We start from the raw sequence: 17,318 nt of genomic DNA, 5'->3' as shown, positions 1-17,318 counted from the left end.
AAAACTCTGAGGGCAATTGTGTTTATACGTAGTTGCATACAATTTATTAATTAGATGCCCTTTTAAGACAGTTTTATTAATGGTTATCAGATAAAGGTGACAGACTATACGCACAAGCCGCACTTTTCAGATTTTACGCCTAAACAACGTTGATACACATATATCCTTTCTACTTCAAAATGATGTGCTACTTTGTGGACGTTGCAATACAATAAAGTTTGTTGTTAAAATGTGACAAAATGCGAGAAAGTTTGTGGAGTGTGAATACTTTTGGCACTGTGCAACACTAAGTGTTTGCTATGGTTAACATCAAACTGGAAACATCCCTGTGTAGAATGTGAAGCACATATAATCTACTGAGGTCTTTAAACCACTCACTCTGAGTTCAGATAAGAAGCATTAATATTACTTCTGCTTTCTTCCATTTTTTTTACTTCATTATCATCATCATATGTCTTCCCATTTCCTCTTTTTGTCACTCACGATTACCATTTTCACTATTTCACTCTTCACACTTACCTTTCCCCCCCATCATGCTCACCATTAGATATCTTCAATTATGAAATCCCCTCCATCAATGTCAATCTGGACAGCCTCATCGATGAGTTCAGCGGTGCCCCCTGCAGGAGGTCCCTGGCAGTGACAGACTCTCCAGAGGGGGACGCTGTGCCTGAGGAGGAGCCCCAGAGCACCATTCTATGACCTATAACCCTGAGGCATCTTTTACCAGCGTCCCAGTGGCTGTATATGCTTTGAACTGTCAACACCAAGGCTTGATGGAAACACTGACTGGCCTCACCAAATGCCCACCTGAAATCAGAACATGAACCTTTCCTCACATCGGCTCCAGGCTGCAAAGAAACTCATCTTTCTCAGCTGCTTCTTTTATGTTTATGTGACTACAAACAAAACAAACAAACAAAAAAAACACCAAAATGCCATAGTGGATGAATTGTTGCCTTTAAAGAGAAAAGACTGGGAAATCGATAAGTATTACATCAAAAGATATTTTTATCACTGATTTATTTTTTGCTTATTTGCTTTACTTTGTAATTTTGTTTCACGGTGCAATGCTCTACGTTTCTCGATCTTTTTGTAGTTATTTTGTTTTGCCTTATAAGAACATGCAATCAAATTGCAATATGACGTTCACAGGTTGTGCAAATAAGTTGCTTTTGGGAAACTGGCATGGTTTGGAGCAAATCTCATCCTCAGGTTGAAACACAGACAGAGTGGGAGTGGGGCTCACAGGGTATTCAACTTTGCACACATGAGAAACAGACTGGGCCCTTTAAGGCAGGCTTTGCATGCAGGATGGAACATTTAACTCAGTTTTAATAAAGTCCCTTCATTTTTACTCCACCTGAAAAAATAGGTGTTTACACATGTACAGGTAAAACTCACCTAAACTCACTCTACATTGTACCAGCACATAATCAGAAGAATGTTATTGCAATTTAAGCTTTTTCTACTTGCACCCGTTGTTCCGTTTGGAAGAAGCATCATGTTGTTTTTGCATGACGAACTGATGTGATTGATCTGCTTCAGATTCAGGGCCTCTGAGTGATTTAGTTTTATTTCCAAAGTGTTAATCTAAAAGTTTTGTTTCCCTCTGGGAGGAAATCCTGACCCTCACGCCTGTTAGGATGCTGCAGCTTGATGATGACGGACGGAGGACTACACTGCCTTTATGTTTGTGCGATTCGCTCTCAACTTTGTTTCAAGTGCTTCAGGTTCAGTGACCTTTGACCCTTGAGTGTAAATACAAAGACTGTACATAGGTTTATGTATATAAAATTGAGAGGAAGATTATATGTAAAATGCATATCTGGAACATATAATGATATTAATATATGTGCTGATATTTATCGTGTAGAAAATGACATGATTAAAATTTTGATGTTATATTTTGTCCCTGCACACAATGAACAGGTGTACTGTAGATTTATGTTTTTTTCCTTCTTCACTTTTACGCCGTTTTACTATGGTGCTGCAGCAGACATGCAGAATGTTCACTCTGCAGCAACTCATCTGAGGTCTTCAGGCCTGTTCTAAATCTTCACGATCGACTTATGATTCCTCCATCTAAAAAATCTATCTGCATTAGAAAACAATACTCTCAAAATGCCCAAATTATTTTTTTATTTTAACCCAAGACAATTATAAAGTGCCTTCCAGAAGTATTACTACATCTTGAACTTTTTCACTGCAGAAAACGTCACTATGTTCTATTGACCAAAACATAGCAATGCATAACAATGAAGGGGAAGAAGCATATGCATAATTTTGTTTTTGTTTTTGTTTTTGTTTGTTTGTCTTTTTTTAGAATAGCTCAATTTTAAGCAGATTGGAGAGAGAATCTGTTAACCTCAGTTTCCAAATCTTACCAGTTTTTCTTCAGTCTAGATCTTACTAATACATGAATATGTTTTTATGTAAACCATTCCGCTCTTTGTTTAGGATTGGGATACTACTGAAAGGGGAACGTTCACTCCAGTCACCAATCTTTTGTAGCCTCTCACAGGTTTTCTCTCAGTCTTTAGCAGCATCCATGTGCTCATCAACTCTGGCCAGATTATCTGCCCTGTTGATAGAAAAGCAACCCCCAAAGCATCATGCTGTTTGAACCATGTTTCATTGTGGGGTATTAATTTTCTGCTCATCTTCATTTGAAAATGGAGGGATTTAATGAACTCTGACCTGAGATTCTTCCTTCATATATCCTGCGTTTCCTCGTGTCTTGTGGCACACTTCAGAAAAAAACAGTTTGACAATCTTGCCTCTCTCCTATGCTAGATATGAGGAATGCATCATTAAGAGACTGTCCTGTGAATAAATACTTCCATTTGAGCTGTGGATCTCTGTTGCTCCTCCAGAGCTCCCATGGGCCTCTAACCTGCTTCTCAATGCTCTCCTTGCCTGCCTTGTCATTTTTAGCGGAGGGCTATATATTGGTAGATTTGCATTTGTGCCATGTTATATTCTAATGTCGTTCTTTCAGAATAGGTGAACAACTTTATCCCTGACATTTCTTTCTGTTCCTTGAGCTTCAGGTTGCTGTTTTTGTCATTAATGTTCTATAACCAAACCTTTGAGGCCTTCACAGAACAGATAGATTTGTACTGAGATTGCATCACTCACAGGAGGACTCTTTTTTTTTCCTTTTGCTAATAAAGTGACTTTGGAAGGCTGTTTGGTGCACTGACTTTCACTTAGGTTAGAACTAGAGAAATATGAAAAAGGTTCCAAGGGTATTAATGCTACTGCAAGGCACTGGAGAATTTTGAAATTTAGCAGATGGGAGATGTAGCAGAATCACTTTTCTATGTAATACTAATCATCATAGAGCAGTGATTGTGTTGATTAAAGCACATTTACAGAGTTTACTGGTCCACCTTAGTCCAAAAAAAACTGCTCAAAATTACCTATTTCCAAATCTACTTTAAAGAAGCCATTGCATTCATAGTAAAGCATTTTTAAGGTGAATCCAAAAACTAAGTTTAGTTTACTTACTCCCAATATGGGAGCTATGATATGCCTCAGTGTGTGTGTTCTCAATGGACTATCTCTTTGAAGATTTTGGTAATGTTGATTATCTTGATAGTTGTGGTAACTTTATGACAATAATTGCAAGTGCCCTCACTCTTTGTTACTTTTGAACAACAATAATCAATGTGTGTTAGAAGTTTTTATTTTGTGTGCCGGATCCATATGTTCATACACAGAGGCAAAACTATCTCTGAATGTGACTGATGCAGATTTTTTTAGTGGTAGGCTGCTCTACAGGTTAAGTGAATATTAGGACGGGATGAAGTTAGTTCAGGACTGTTGGCATGTGTTGTTAACAGAACATGGCAGTATTACTCTAATGCTTTTAGGCAACATAACTGGAACTTACAGCCAAGCTGAAAGCATGCACTCAATTCATTATAGGTGTGATAATTAAGCTTCAAACAAAACAACAACAAAAAAAAAACTTCTGTACTTTCCCAAAAAATGTGAGCCCTTACCTTTGGTTGCTGCTGTGAATTAACTACAGCTATGTTTTTAAGTGCATATTAGTTAGATCAACTTCTTCCACCTAATGATACACAGTTCTGTTGTTTTATTGAGCTTTTAATGGCTGTAGGTCAATTTCCACTTTATCACCAGGTATGTCACGCCAAAACAAAGCCAAGTTTATTTGCATATTGTGTGGATTTAAAACAGGAGGAGACAAAAAGAGTCATGCATGCACTTGGAAAATATTTTTAGCAGACCACGTCCTTTCGTTAATCAGTCATGTCAAGGGATTGTGAGAGAATGTGAAATGCAATGGACGCTCTTTTGTGGGATTTTGAGCAATACAGAGGAGGAGTGTAGGTTGCCTGTGGATGTACAGCCTCCTTCTGCTTTCACAACTGATGTATAAAACTAAATCTGCCGCTTGTCGAGCCCACCATGCCCAACCCTTCATTCTCTGCTTAGCATAATGAGTGGAACACAGTGTGTACTGTGAAGTCTACCTGCAATCCTTATCAGAATGTCAGAAATAAATATATATTAAACTCTACATTTTTAATAACCCCACTTGGTCATTGCTGCTTTATTTCCTTCCATCAACAAACATCACCCACTGCAGTTTGTAGGTTTGTTGTGAAGGCATGTCTTTTATATCCTGCTACTAACTACTCTCATTCTGTCTTTGACCTTATTTTGATACCATCTTTATGCTCTCTCTCTCTCTCTCTCTTCTCTCATGTAACATGTGATGCATTTTTTTTTTGGATCAGTGTGAAAAGGGAAGCTAAGTAGGAAAAAATCTTAAACTGCATATTATTACTAACATTACTAACATGTGAGGAACAAATCTGTGATTAAGTAGCAGAAGTCCGTTGAGGTGTGTAACAAGCTGTACTGGTCAAGCAGGATGGGTGAAGAATTGCAACAGGAGAATAATGGGAGTGAACACTGTGGTGAAAAACAATGGTGATTCATACAGCGGATGAGTCTAACCTCTCCTAAAGCTCACCCACAAAATGCACAATGAACTGCCAATGTTTGAATTGCGAGTTTGTTAAATTGGTCTTTTTAACAAATGGTTGCAATAGTGACTGATTGTAATCTAACTTTCAATATTTTGGTCTTGATGTGATGCTGTGTATCCTGAAGGGCTCTGGTAATCTAATCAGTCAAGCAGTGTCTCTCCTTACAGTAGACAGGTACAGCTCATCTCCTTCAGGCTACCATGGGTGCATAAATTATTTCTAACAGATCCTTCAAATGTGTCTCTCTTTACACTGTCTTTATGAGTAGCTGGTTAAAGGATTCTTACCAGTTCTCATTTCTATAATTCTATAAAAACTTCAGTAACACTTGAAGATTATTGTTGGATTCATCATTCCCTGGTTTAAGATCATGGTTTACTACAACCACAAGCTTCAGTTGATATTATTATGACTTTCAACCATAAGTCAACATGAACTAGTGCCTAATTTTATGTTTTTGTTTTTTTTTTTTTTTAATAATCACATGTGAACTTAATGTTCCTTTGAGTTCCCAAGCATCAGCTGCTTTGTGCAGGAAAACACTCTGAAATCTGTGTTTGTAAAGTGATAGAATGTGAACGAGTGGTGGCTGTGTTAATACTTGAGCAATGCAATGTTTCTACCTGGAAAAGTGGGAGGCTGTGGCTTTACAGGTTTGGCCACAAACTGTGTACTGCTGCTTGGAAACACTGCAGTCAGCAACACACCACAACAGAACCCGGGGCTCTTTAACAACAGTGTGAATATTGTTTGTTGAGTTGGGGTAAAAAGGCTGGAAAACTGAGACTGTTATTCATGCCCAGCATCAGTTTGATGACTAATTCATCTTGTTGTTAAGGCAAAATTTTAATTTAGACTGCTGCTTAGCAATATACATTATGTGCAAATAAAAGCCTTTGTTTTATTATTTTAATCGAGATAAATTAATAAGTCAATACAGAGCTATAGTCCAACATGACTACAACTAAATACTTGAACATACAGTTCATATCGTGATACGTTGCTGATTAGTGAAACTCACATGCACAATAACTTTGTCCCTAAAGGTTCTTGAATCGTTTCCGCTTGGATCTGTATGCCGTGCATCTTCAGCAGCACTATGCCAATAAAATCCAAGGTAAAGTCGCGGCCACCAGCGCCAGAACAGTAAAGACTGACAGCAAACAGAGCAAGCATCGAGCCGTGGTGCAAACCCTGCGTCTCTCCCTGCGCTGAGGGTGAACCACTGTCATCACAACGTCGAGCGCATCCTCCTCTGCCATGGGTCGCCCCTGGGCACTTATGATGAAGATCTGACACGCATTGTGATTTTGTCCGATTAACCTCTCCTGACGGACTCGTCGAATGATACTCCCGCAACAGTGGACTATCCAGTTAACTCCGCTCAGTAAGCTTCCCCCGGAGGCGCGCCGTGCGCTCCGGAGCTGCGTCGCCGTGGTGGGAAGAGGCACCTCCAGGATCTGTTCTTCATCTGGATACTTGGTCGCTGAGAATGCCACCAGCGATTCCTTTTGCCTCTTGATGAACGTCAGATGTCGGCAGATGGGGCAGACAATTGTGTCCCGGAGGAGCCCGTGGCTGTTAATGCTGACCAGCGTTTTGACCAAGCAGTCGTGACAGAACACATGTCCGCAGCTTAAAGTCCGCTCACTGCCCAACAGGATCTCATAGCATACTGGACACTCCGGTGTGTCGTCTTGGCTGTCCTCTTTGTAGAGTGCCATGTAGAGGTAGAAAATGCTGAAAACGGGTTGTCTCACAATAAGAACCCCGAGTGAAGGAACACTGAGGTGCTCCTAGTTCATTGTTCCTCATTGACTGCGCCGCGGTTTTGGGTGGAGGCCAGAGTCTTGTAAAACAGGGTCTGTCACCTGTGACAGCAGAAACCTGTCTAATTGGATCCAGTTCAAGTTCTGAAATGGTACATATTTTATGATCCTCAACCCCACTGCCAGTGGTGCTTGTTTTTGCTTTGTGAACTATGTTTGTCCAATAATTTGTTTCATTAGATTTTTCAAGTGTGTAACAAAAAAAAAAAAAAAAAAATTAACCTTTCAGAAGTCGGTGTATCCTACTTCTGACAGGTGAGACATAGATCATTCGTTCTTATTCATTTTCGTGTGGAGCGTTTTGTTTTCTGGCTGTTATGCACCACCTAGTGGTCACTAGAAATAACTACACCTAACTAAGTTCAAGAAAAAAAATAGTACATAAATGTGAACCAGCAAAATAAAATAGTCTCCACAATGACCAGCTTCAACAGAGAAGCTTTGGGATGTGATTGGAGATTCTCTGAGGGATGTGCACACACCTTGTTTGCACATGGTGTGTGCATCTTGACTCAAATCCACTAAGAATTGAGTCAAGAGAAAGATGGGGTGTAATTTGTTTTCAGCAAAGAGTCTTAAATCCAGTCATTCAATAAAAAAGAAGAATCTCCAGGGGGGCAATTACAGGAGGCACCTGGGTCATACATAACAATGGAAGATAAAATAAGTAAACAAAAGGAAAGAGCAGTAAGCAATGCGTAAGTCTTATGTAATAAAATAAATGGTGAGTGTAATATGACCAGATGTTTCCATACACTGCATAAAAAAGACCTATTAATCTCACCTATTACTAAGCTTTTTTGAGATTTAGGTCGGTGTGCACTCCCAGTTTCTTTTCTGACCACATTGCTAAAGAATGAGAAAACACCTTTTATGAGTGGAAAACAATTATGCTAACTTCGACTGATTCAAGAAATAAACTTTGGAACATACAGTGTGGAACTTTAAATATGCTTTATTTTTTCACTTAACGCAGTCGGCATCTTGAAAGTTCTTATGTGCAAACATTTTTTTACTTTTGCGAAAAAAAAAAAATTTGTCCACACTTGTGCCTGTCGATATCCCAGCTGTCTTCCATAGTCCATAAAGCATGCATGTTAGGCACACTCCCTCAGGGTCGGAATGTAACAGGTAAACTACACTAAACTGGTTGTTCAAATGTGAATGCACTGTTGTTCTGTGCACTTTCCTGGCCATGTTTTAGTTTGGTGACCGAGTGATTCCGATGGATGGATGGATGGATGGATGGATGGATGGATGGATGGATGGATGGATGGATGGATGGATGGATGGATGGATGGATGGATGGATGGATGGATGGATGGCATGTATTTTGTTTTCCATCTATCACTAGGGGTCAGGTTAGTCCTGTTATGGACGCCACCTTGTGGTTATTGACGTAACTCCAAAAAGTTACGGAAAAGAAAAGAAAGAAAAAAGGAGTGCCTCTTTTAGTTTCAGACGTTACGTAACGTGAAACTACGTCACGGCGTACGTCTTGCACGAGGATTTACGTTAGTTCCGGGAGACGCGTTGGCAATTTTCTAAACACATTCCAGTTCCCTCATTCAGTATCGGAGGCCCGTACCGGGAGAAGCAGGGCGTCTCGTTGTGTGTTTTACCGGCTGGACGGAGTATTGTTGAGACAGAGGACCAGACAGCGGGTTGATATGAGCAGGTAAGGACTTAAACATGATTTATTATTGTCAGTTATTGGCCTGTTCGCTCAACGTTCTCCGGTGCTGTTCTTTTGTGAACGTTACGAAGATAAAAAAGCTGACATTTCGACTGTACTGCTTGGCTTTTACATTTAATTTAGCTGTATGTGGAACATTCTGGTGTCTTCAAACACAGGACTGCCTCAGTCTAAACGCAGGGCATCAGATAGCGACATGTTTCAACTAGCGACCTCTTCTCTAATTCACTAAATAACTTTTCTTAAATAATATACAGTCTGTATGATTCAGTTTAGATGAGTACTAGTCGTTGGTTTTACGTTTCAGAAACTGTTGATGTTTGGAGTTTTTTTTTCCCCCCTAATGCCCAGTTCACAAAAGATGCTAATTTAAGGCAGCAATCTAGCAGAATATATTAAACATTACCCAAACCAGAGGTTTGGTGTTTAATATCACCACCACACCCTTTAAACCTTCAAGTAGTCATGCTATCCGTGCAGATTGAACCAATAAGACTGAATAAATATTAATGTAAAAGAGTTGATGTAACACTGATCTCATCAGGCTTACGAAGTCCTATTAAATATAGTCATCATTCTTAAAGTATAAGCAAACAGGATGGTGGTGGAGGACTTTCTCCCCACTTCTCTTTTAGTCGTGGCAAAACAAGGAACCTCCTCATGCAGGTTCCCTCCTGTCCTTATTCTTAACTTGTTACATGATCCGGCTTGACCTCTTCTGCTGGTGTGTTATGTTACCTGTACACTCTGTACAGGTAACATTTTTTTCTGCCATGTCTTGTTGACAACAAGACATGGCAGATCCAAAAGGCTGCATCTGTAGTTCTGAATGTGCCATTGAATATCGAGTTTTCTATCAGACTTTGGCCTGTGTCCATGGCAGCTCTTGATCATCACATGCATGTGGGAGACACGGAATCCCCTAGATATTTTTGGTACTTTCCTGCACAGCCGATAAGTCTCCCCCTATCCCATGATGCACCCAACTTGTTTTGTCAGTGGTATTTTTGGGAAAACCATCCAGCTGTCCACTGTTTTGATTTGTGAAGCTGCATGCTAACACATTTTGTCAGTCAAGTCAGTTGCTGATGAGGCCACCTCACAGGAATGTTTCAACGGAAGAGCAGTCGCCCACTCGATAGAGTGGAGAAAATCACACATCCTTTTTAGTCTAAACTAAGCCAGAGACGAAATCTGTAGCCCCACAAACCCAACAGCAGTTGCAAATATTCTTACATTTTCCTGAAAACATTCTATTTTTTAAAAAAATATGCATGGATTAAGGTAGCTGTGTGTTATAGTGCTGCTCTTACAAATACAACAGTGGATTAAACGCATAAAACATTTGTTTAACATTAGCTACTCTTTATTTAGATATTTTCTAGGAACTGATTGTCTCAAGTTGAAGAGAAAACTGTATAGAGGTGTAACTACAAAGTCCTCTCTTATTTAGCAAATGGCACATTATTTAGCACATTTATACACCTAACCACACATTTTTTTAAAAAACTAGCAGAACTTGCTGGCGTAATGCAAATTCAAAAATACTGAACATACTGGTCATATTGTGACATGGTCAGACTTACATGGAATTATTTCTCATTTTAGACCTCAAAAATGTGCTTCCATTCAGGTGGCAAATTTAAAAACTGGATTTCATTGGTTGCTCTGATTTGAGATAAGAAGGGAATGCATCCTACTTGCTTTGACATGCCAAAGAACACAAAAGATTAAATATTTAGTACCAGACGAGGGTAACCTGCTTGTGTTAAAGTGTTTTTTGTGTTGTTTTTTTTTCTTTTTTTTCTTTTTTTTCTTATTTTTTTCTTTTTTTCTTATTAAGAATATGTTTATTTTCTTCTTAGGTTGCCCTGACATGGACACAGAGATGATTCCTAAATTTTCATCAAAGGATGAGGAGGCTGATTATTGGAAAACTCAAGCCCTGAAATATAAGAAAAGGTAGGTTGTGCCCCTGAGACTTTATACTTTTTTCATAAACTTTATATGTGTCGGTTGTAAACTGTAAGTTGATATTTTTAGCGTTCTGTTTTATGTGTAACCTTGAGCTGCATGTTTTGTTTTGTTCTCAGTGTTTTGTGTGTGTTAACCCTAACCCTAGAATAATGTTTTTGCTCAATAAGCTAATCTTGCAGCAACATAACTGTGCTTATTTTGTAGCTGGCAGCAGTTCCCCTGTATTAGCACAAAAATAAAAACCAACCTCAGTTGAGAAATGTTTGTGGTTTGTAACGCAGGGCAACTGGGTTGAGCCCAAAAAAGGCAAATGACTTGCCGGGGCCTTATGACATAACAGACCGCAAACCTGCTGACCAAATCAAGAGGAAATGACAAAAGCTTTGACTGGTTTAGCAAAAGCCACAAGCCTTTTTGGGGTCTGCAGCTGTGCTGCGTAAATCTTTTTAAACCCTGCCTGGTCTTTCCGTGAAGCTGAGAGACATTCAGGCAAAGTGAAAGGTTGCATATAAAGGGTTAAAGACATGGTGATTTTTTCGAGAAATTTCCGCAGTGGGTAAATGCGAGAAAAACATCAAGCCACGGAAAAACTAACTACAAGTAGGTGGCTTGCTGCACGTGTTTCAAGCATGTGTTTTCTCAGGCAGACTTTGACACAAACCTATCAACAACTGCAGCTTGCATTGTTAATAAGTTACCTTTTTGAAATGTTTAATGTCAGGTTTAAACCCCTAACATTAGTAAAACACTACCTGGAAAGAAAGACAGAACACATCAGTTAAATTTTACTCGCGAGGAGAGTGCCCCAGAGACGTACATCAGTTACAATCTCCAACACACTCTGAGTACGTCTTGGCTCTCAACGCCTGTTATTTCCTTAGGTCACCCTGGTTACACAAGGACACTGTAGCTCTAAAAAGGCGTTGGGTAAACAATTCATCACACAGCTACAGTGCCAGTTCTCAATTCCCAACTAAGTGTTAGATACAAATACAAATACAAATACAAAGACCAGGAGAATACAATGCCCCTGGGATCGATTTGTGTTTCTTTTATCTTTGAAGCGATGATTCTGTCACCTCGGATGGCCAGGGCAACATCCAGCCTGATAGGAAGAATGGGTCGTTTGCATACAACCCAAAGTCTCAGGAAATGAACTTTATGACCCCAGGGACAATAAACAAACTGTAACCTCAGGAGATGCAAAGACAGTACTTTGATAATGTATATTGTGATTGCCTCTTCTTCTATGTAACACAATTATCTTGTAGGTGATAATCTTGTTCTGGACATCAAACAGAATAAGTAGTTAATCTTCACAGTAACAGTTTTACAGCATTCCAACATACATAGTAAGAAAAACAATACATGGGATAACTTACATACAATTATTCCAACATTTAACTTCCCTTATTTTGCTTTGCTACATTTGACACAAGTGTGAAATAGTAACTTCTTGTTTATTTGGACATTGAGAGTGTAGTTTTAAATCGACTGCCTGGCGCTGGGGCTTTAGAAAACCCATGTGCTGATGTCACAAGACTTTCTGACATTGGCATGCGTGGAACGACTATGCACAGAAACTGATTCACGGATTCCAGCTCTCTCTGAGAGTATTATCTCAGCACAAGTGAGCTGAACTCAGAGTGGCGTCGGGTACTGTGTCATCTGATCAAGAAAAAGTTATGTAAGAACGAGTTTTTCCTTTCCAGCTTTGGTTGTTAATACAAATGTATCTTTTTTATATTCTACAAGTAGCACACTTATGTTAATTCAGCAATGCTGAGATGGGATTGGTGTGGTATAGATAAAACACAAGTTAAGCCTTTTTCAGGTCTATTTTTGTCAAAGCTCCAGGAACATGCCTGAGATAAACTCTTCCTGCAGAACAATAGCCTGGCCTTTTTCTAGAACTAATGCTGCTGCGCTGCTCTGCAAAGCTGAATAGTCCCTGTGTTGATGAAACAATGACAGTTGTTTTTTTTTCCTCCCTCTTCTCTGTGTTTGTATCATTCAGTTGCCAAGATGCTCAAGAGGAGCTGCAGGAGTTCCAGGAGGGGAGCCGGGAACTGGAGGCCGAACTGGAGGCTCAGCTCAGTCAGGCTGAACAACGCCTTCGAGATCTACAAGCTGAAAACGAGAGACTGAAGAACGAGGCGTCCAACCTAAAGGTAAACCGCTAGATTAGAAAATGATGACATCCTTTTAGAAATCTCACAGCTAAAGTAAAAATCTGACCATTTCTACAGGAAAAACACAAAGAAAACCCTTTCAAATCAAAGTTCTGTAATACAGACTACCACAAGTCCTACATGATGGAAAAAGTTTGTCCTTTCACATCATACAAATTGCCACGTTTGCTCAAAATAATTATCTGGTCAGATGGACACAGGAGATCATCTGATGCCTCTGACCCTACAAAATAAAGAATGTTTGTTCACACTAATGTCCACGTAAGGGTCATGCTGTTACAATACGTTAAATTAATGAATGACTTAGCAGTCAAACAATCCGACACTGGAATGCAAATCAGGGTTTTTCACCCTCAGTAAACAAAGTTGAAAACAGCTGCTATTCATTTTAAATGGATCTTGTGGGAAGAATGGAAAACGTTTGCTACACGCTGTCTTATAATTTAGTTAAATACATATACAGGATCCAGAGAAAAACATCATTTTACTTCTGAGAAACTCTTGTATTTTAAAACAAACATTTTATAGGACAAGATTTTTAAAGACTTATCCAGAAAACAATGATAAATTGCATAAAAGTTTAAAGGAAAAGAACCTGAATTTGCTAAAACAGGACCTGGCAAGTCACACCTTCACAAAATCTGTTGTAGGCGCATCTCCAGTTGGGACACCTAGCAGAGATACTTTAGTCATCTGATCTGCTTCCGAGAACAGAGTTTATAAAGCATGTTAAGTAATCCTGTGGCAACGCTTAATTGGATCTCAGGATAAAGTAGAAGGAAATAGGAAGAACAAGTCTCATTCTAAATCAGAGCGGGCCTGAGCGCTGAGTTCTGATTGTTGCCGGCTGTATTGATGTGCACACAATAAAAAATTCCCGATCAACACATTGTGGCTAAACATGTGAGTCCATGTGCCACACCTAACTCTAAAAAGGAACACTGCAAATAAACCGGAGAAGGTATGAATGATGCCTTCCTGTCTTTGTGCGTCAGGGGCCACAGTAAAGGCACACAGCAATGCCTCTAATTACACATAACCTAGCACAGGAAGCGGGGCCAGGCGCCTCCCCTGGGAACAAAAGGGCCTTTTGACAGAGAAATAACAGCAAAGAACATGTCGACTGTCTTGTGACTCGCCTCATTTCCTCTGCTGTTGTTTGTGACCATCAAGCAAATGCATAAAATTGTATTTTCATCGTCATGCTACAGGGTGCTTTTGTGCTGCTGGTTCTCGACATGGGCTCACTCCGGGGTGTTTTTTTTCTCTTTATTCTATCTGTTATCAGGAAAAGCTAGAGCAGCAGTATGCTCAGAGTTACAAACAAATTTCCATGCTGGAGGACGACCTGAGCCAGACCCGCAGCATCAAGGAACAGCTACACAAATACGTTCGAGAACTGGAACAAGCCAATGACGACTTGGAGAGAGCCAAAAGGTCAGAATGAGAATGATGCACTAAGATGCATTTAGACTGTTAGATTCTCTGAGATGTTCATGAAACAAGCCGTGTTTCTGATTTTAGGGCAACAATAGTCTCTCTGGAGGACTTTGAGAGCCGTTTGAACCAGGCCATCGAGAGAAATGCTTTCCTTGAGAGCGAGCTGGACGAGAAGGAGTCGCTCCTTGTCTCAGTGCAGCGGCTGAAAGACGAAGCCAGAGGTAAGGAAGAAACCTTTTTTTTTTTGGATTGGGTTTGTGCTACTTGTGGCATCTTGGATGAGAATTTGATTAGTCACACTTTGATCTCCTGCAGATCTGCGACAGGAGCTGGCAGTACGAGAGCGGAGCACTGACAGGATGTCGGCACCGAGCTCGCCAACATCAGATATAGACAAGACTGATTCTGCAGTCCAGGCCTCTTTATCCCTCCCTGCAACACCTGTAGGGAAGAGTATAGAGCATGCGTTCATCAGCCAAAAGGGTAAGGGTTGTTCCCACTCTTATTTCTGCGTATATTTAAAAAATTATATATTTTAATTAATTTGATCTTATTACTGTAGGACTGACCAATGGCTGCAGCGGCTCGGCCCTCACACCTTCTGCCAGGATTTCAGCTCTTAATATAGTTGGAGACCTTCTGAGAAAAGTTGGGGTAGGTTTAATTTATTTCATTATACATGTATAGCGAATTCATTCCTTTTGCGTCTCTCTGTGAGAGTTTAGAGAGAGATCAAAAGTTCAAACTTGAAATTGCTTGGGCTTCTAATTTTGAAAGAAGGCAAAAATAGTAGCATCAATACATCTCTGTCGGCCACAGAGCAATGATGCATTATGCACACACTTAGAAGAAAGTCAACACAGAGGACAAATAAATTAACATTTTAAAAAACTTGATCTTTATGCGAGCACAACTTTCATTCTTCCAGTGAGATGACGGATATTTTTACAGACGATTTATCTGTTCAAAATAGTTATATAAATTGAGTTCAATAAACGCAACTCTGATAAACTTTCTCTGAGACAAAGATTTGCTTATATTATGTAACATGGGTGAGGTTCCAAGTTTCATCTTGAACCAGTGGATTTTCTCTCCAAATGAATAATTCTCCTTTCCTTCCCAACCTGCAGCATCACTCACTTATTGATTTAGAAACATTTTGATTAAATTTGTCTTGTCAGATGAACTGGAGTTCTGCTAAAATAGTAACAAATTAAAACATCTTAGTGTATTTATTTGATTATTTCTGCAACTGCACTGATGCAAAAATAGGTGCAATAGGGGCTCCAGCATGCTGGACAGGGTGGATGTGTTGCTGTCACAATATTTCTGCACCAAATATTCCTGTGTTTGGTGCAGAAATAATGTGACAAAGGAGGAGCAAAACGATTGCTGTGAAAAATCAAGACAGAATTCCACATCTCATTGTTTTAATTTGTGGTTAAGTCACAAGCTGTAGCTTTAAGACTAAATTCAGCTATTTTTTCTGTTTTGTCATTAGGCTTTGGAGACCAAACTTGCAGCTTGTAGGAACATTGCCAAAGACCAGGCGGCACGAAAAAAATATTCCACAGACGGTGGCACAATCCTCAACAGCAACCCTACAAAGTTCCCACACCCTCTGCACGGGGCCTACTTTGAAACAAGGTAAGCCTCTCTTGTAGGTTTGGTTCTGCCACGTCTTAATTCTACCTGCTAACAAATTTCATGTCCTGGTCTCATCTGCAGCACTGTTAATGGACTGGACCCGAGCTCCATGGCAACCAACAGAGGCATCCCTCCTCCAGGCATGCTGCCTTTAAGTGTGTGAGGACCCAACATGCCGTTCAAACCTCCGCTCAAAGCCCATCCAACACAACATGGCTACAAATAGGACTCATGAGCTGCTGTGTGTGTGTGTGTGTGTGTGTGACTGCGTGAAGGAACATTGACTGGGTGAGGGTATGCATGACCGAATTTGACAGATGCACGACAAAAGTTAAATAAACTTGCCTCCAGGTTGCAGCTCGGAGTGCAGCTGGGTGCATAGCCGTGTTCCCACCTGATCCCTGCATGTGCCTAAAGCAGAGCTCTTGAGTGCTTGTTTGCTCCCTTGATGTCACCATTCATACTGCAGCACTAACTCAACGGCTCTAACGAACTTCTTCTTGACGTAAAGGCCCTCAACTGACCACAGTTTCTTTTTGATTATTTGTATTTTTGATTATTTTTTGATTATTTGTAACTGAATTGCACAGTTGAACTAATTTATATTTTGAATGTTTAATATTTAAAAAAAAAGGGAAATGCTTCTTTCAACTGGTTGAACTTGTTATGCTTTGAAATGCATATTTCTTGTTTGCTGCTTTTTTTTTTGTTTGTTTGTTTTGCATGTCTATTTATGGTTGCAGAAGTGTGGGTCTGAAAAGACAGACCGAAGTGAATGTTGATTGTCCAAAGCCATGTAGCGCAATCGTTGCCATGTTTTCTGTTGGGTGAAACATTCTTCTGCCCCCCTGAGTTGTTTGTCTTCTTATACTTTTAAGAAAACAGCTGTGTCTTCATTATGTTATGACATGACTTTGGCCCTGTAAAGGACTCTCAAAGCCAAACAAAATATTGAAAATTCTTTCTGACAGTTTCAGTTTTACTGAAGCATATCTAAATTCAATAGATCGTTTCAGGGTTTTGTGCACTGCAGCACAGATTCTGGTTTTCCCTCATTAATTTGGTATTAACTTTTTTTGGGGGGGGGGACTTGTATCTATTTTTCTTCTTGCAGCTCACATTTTTAAACCCTTTGTAGCCTGAAGTATAATTTAAAGGTTAGTTGTTGTTTGTATTTATGAGATCTCAGTTTACAGAGATCTGTCATCCGTTACTGAAGCGACTTCAAGTTTGTACAGTAGTGTTTATAGATGGCGAAAATTTGCTTACTTGTACATAGAGACATTTGGCATTAAAGTCCTATTTATTTCAGATTCTGTATGGCATGGGTTGAGATAACGAGTTTTACTTTTGTACAGTGGTTACAGCCATTGTAATATGCTATTAAATTGTCCATTGTTAAAGTAAATAAAGATTGAGATATTAAGTATGCCTGTGGTATGGATGAAATGAAAGAATGTTGCTTTTTTTTGTTTTTATTTTTAAAAGATACCTATTATGGTCTAAAACT

The 17,318-nt window shown here is 39.6% G+C and overlaps 3 protein-coding genes across 7 annotated transcripts in view; 2 read left to right on the top strand and 1 right to left on the bottom strand.

The window, feature by feature from the left end:
* The window catches only part of arhgap44a (Rho GTPase activating protein 44a), a 29,343-nt gene extending 24,777 nt beyond the window's left edge, over nucleotides 1–4,566 (top strand). For 3 of the 5 annotated variants that reach the window (XM_055035422.1, XM_055035424.1, XM_055035421.1), the window contains one exon: nucleotides 548–4,566. In XM_055035422.1, coding sequence (XP_054891397.1) covers nucleotides 548–702 — 155 coding nt within the window. In that variant the 3' untranslated portion in view covers nucleotides 703–4,566. The remainder of the gene's footprint in view (nucleotides 1–547) is intronic. The other 2 variants (XR_008606315.1, XM_055035423.1) reach the window with 1 other exon arrangement.
* Nucleotides 4,567–5,922: 1,356 nt separating this feature from the next.
* LOC129363360 (RING finger protein 222) lies at nucleotides 5,923–7,000 on the bottom strand. The gene has a single exon (XM_055035425.1). It carries the CDS (start codon nucleotides 6,749–6,751, stop codon nucleotides 6,125–6,127), a length of 627 nt encoding a protein of 208 aa, XP_054891400.1. The 5' UTR covers nucleotides 6,752–7,000; the 3' UTR covers nucleotides 5,923–6,124.
* A 1,323-nt stretch (nucleotides 7,001–8,323) lies between these two features.
* ndel1b (nudE neurodevelopment protein 1-like 1b) lies at nucleotides 8,324–17,239 on the top strand. The gene is made up of 9 exons (XM_055036112.1): nucleotides 8,324–8,534; nucleotides 10,418–10,514; nucleotides 12,547–12,700; nucleotides 14,010–14,158; nucleotides 14,246–14,382; nucleotides 14,477–14,644; nucleotides 14,724–14,815; nucleotides 15,663–15,808; nucleotides 15,890–17,239. Exons 2-9 carry the CDS (start codon nucleotides 10,429–10,431, stop codon nucleotides 15,969–15,971), a joined length of 1,014 nt encoding a protein of 337 aa, XP_054892087.1. The 5' UTR covers nucleotides 8,324–8,534; nucleotides 10,418–10,428; the 3' UTR covers nucleotides 15,972–17,239.
* Nucleotides 17,240–17,318: the final 79 nt, after the last annotated feature.

This window comes from Poeciliopsis prolifica, unplaced genomic scaffold (assembly GCF_027474105.1).
Source record: "Poeciliopsis prolifica strain line A6 unplaced genomic scaffold, Auburn_PproV2 SCAFFOLD010, whole genome shotgun sequence".
Classification (NCBI taxonomy): Eukaryota; Metazoa; Chordata; class Actinopteri; order Cyprinodontiformes; family Poeciliidae; genus Poeciliopsis; species Poeciliopsis prolifica.
The sequence above is the reverse complement of the archived record's forward strand: the minus strand, read 5'-3'. Positions and strand labels throughout refer to the sequence as shown.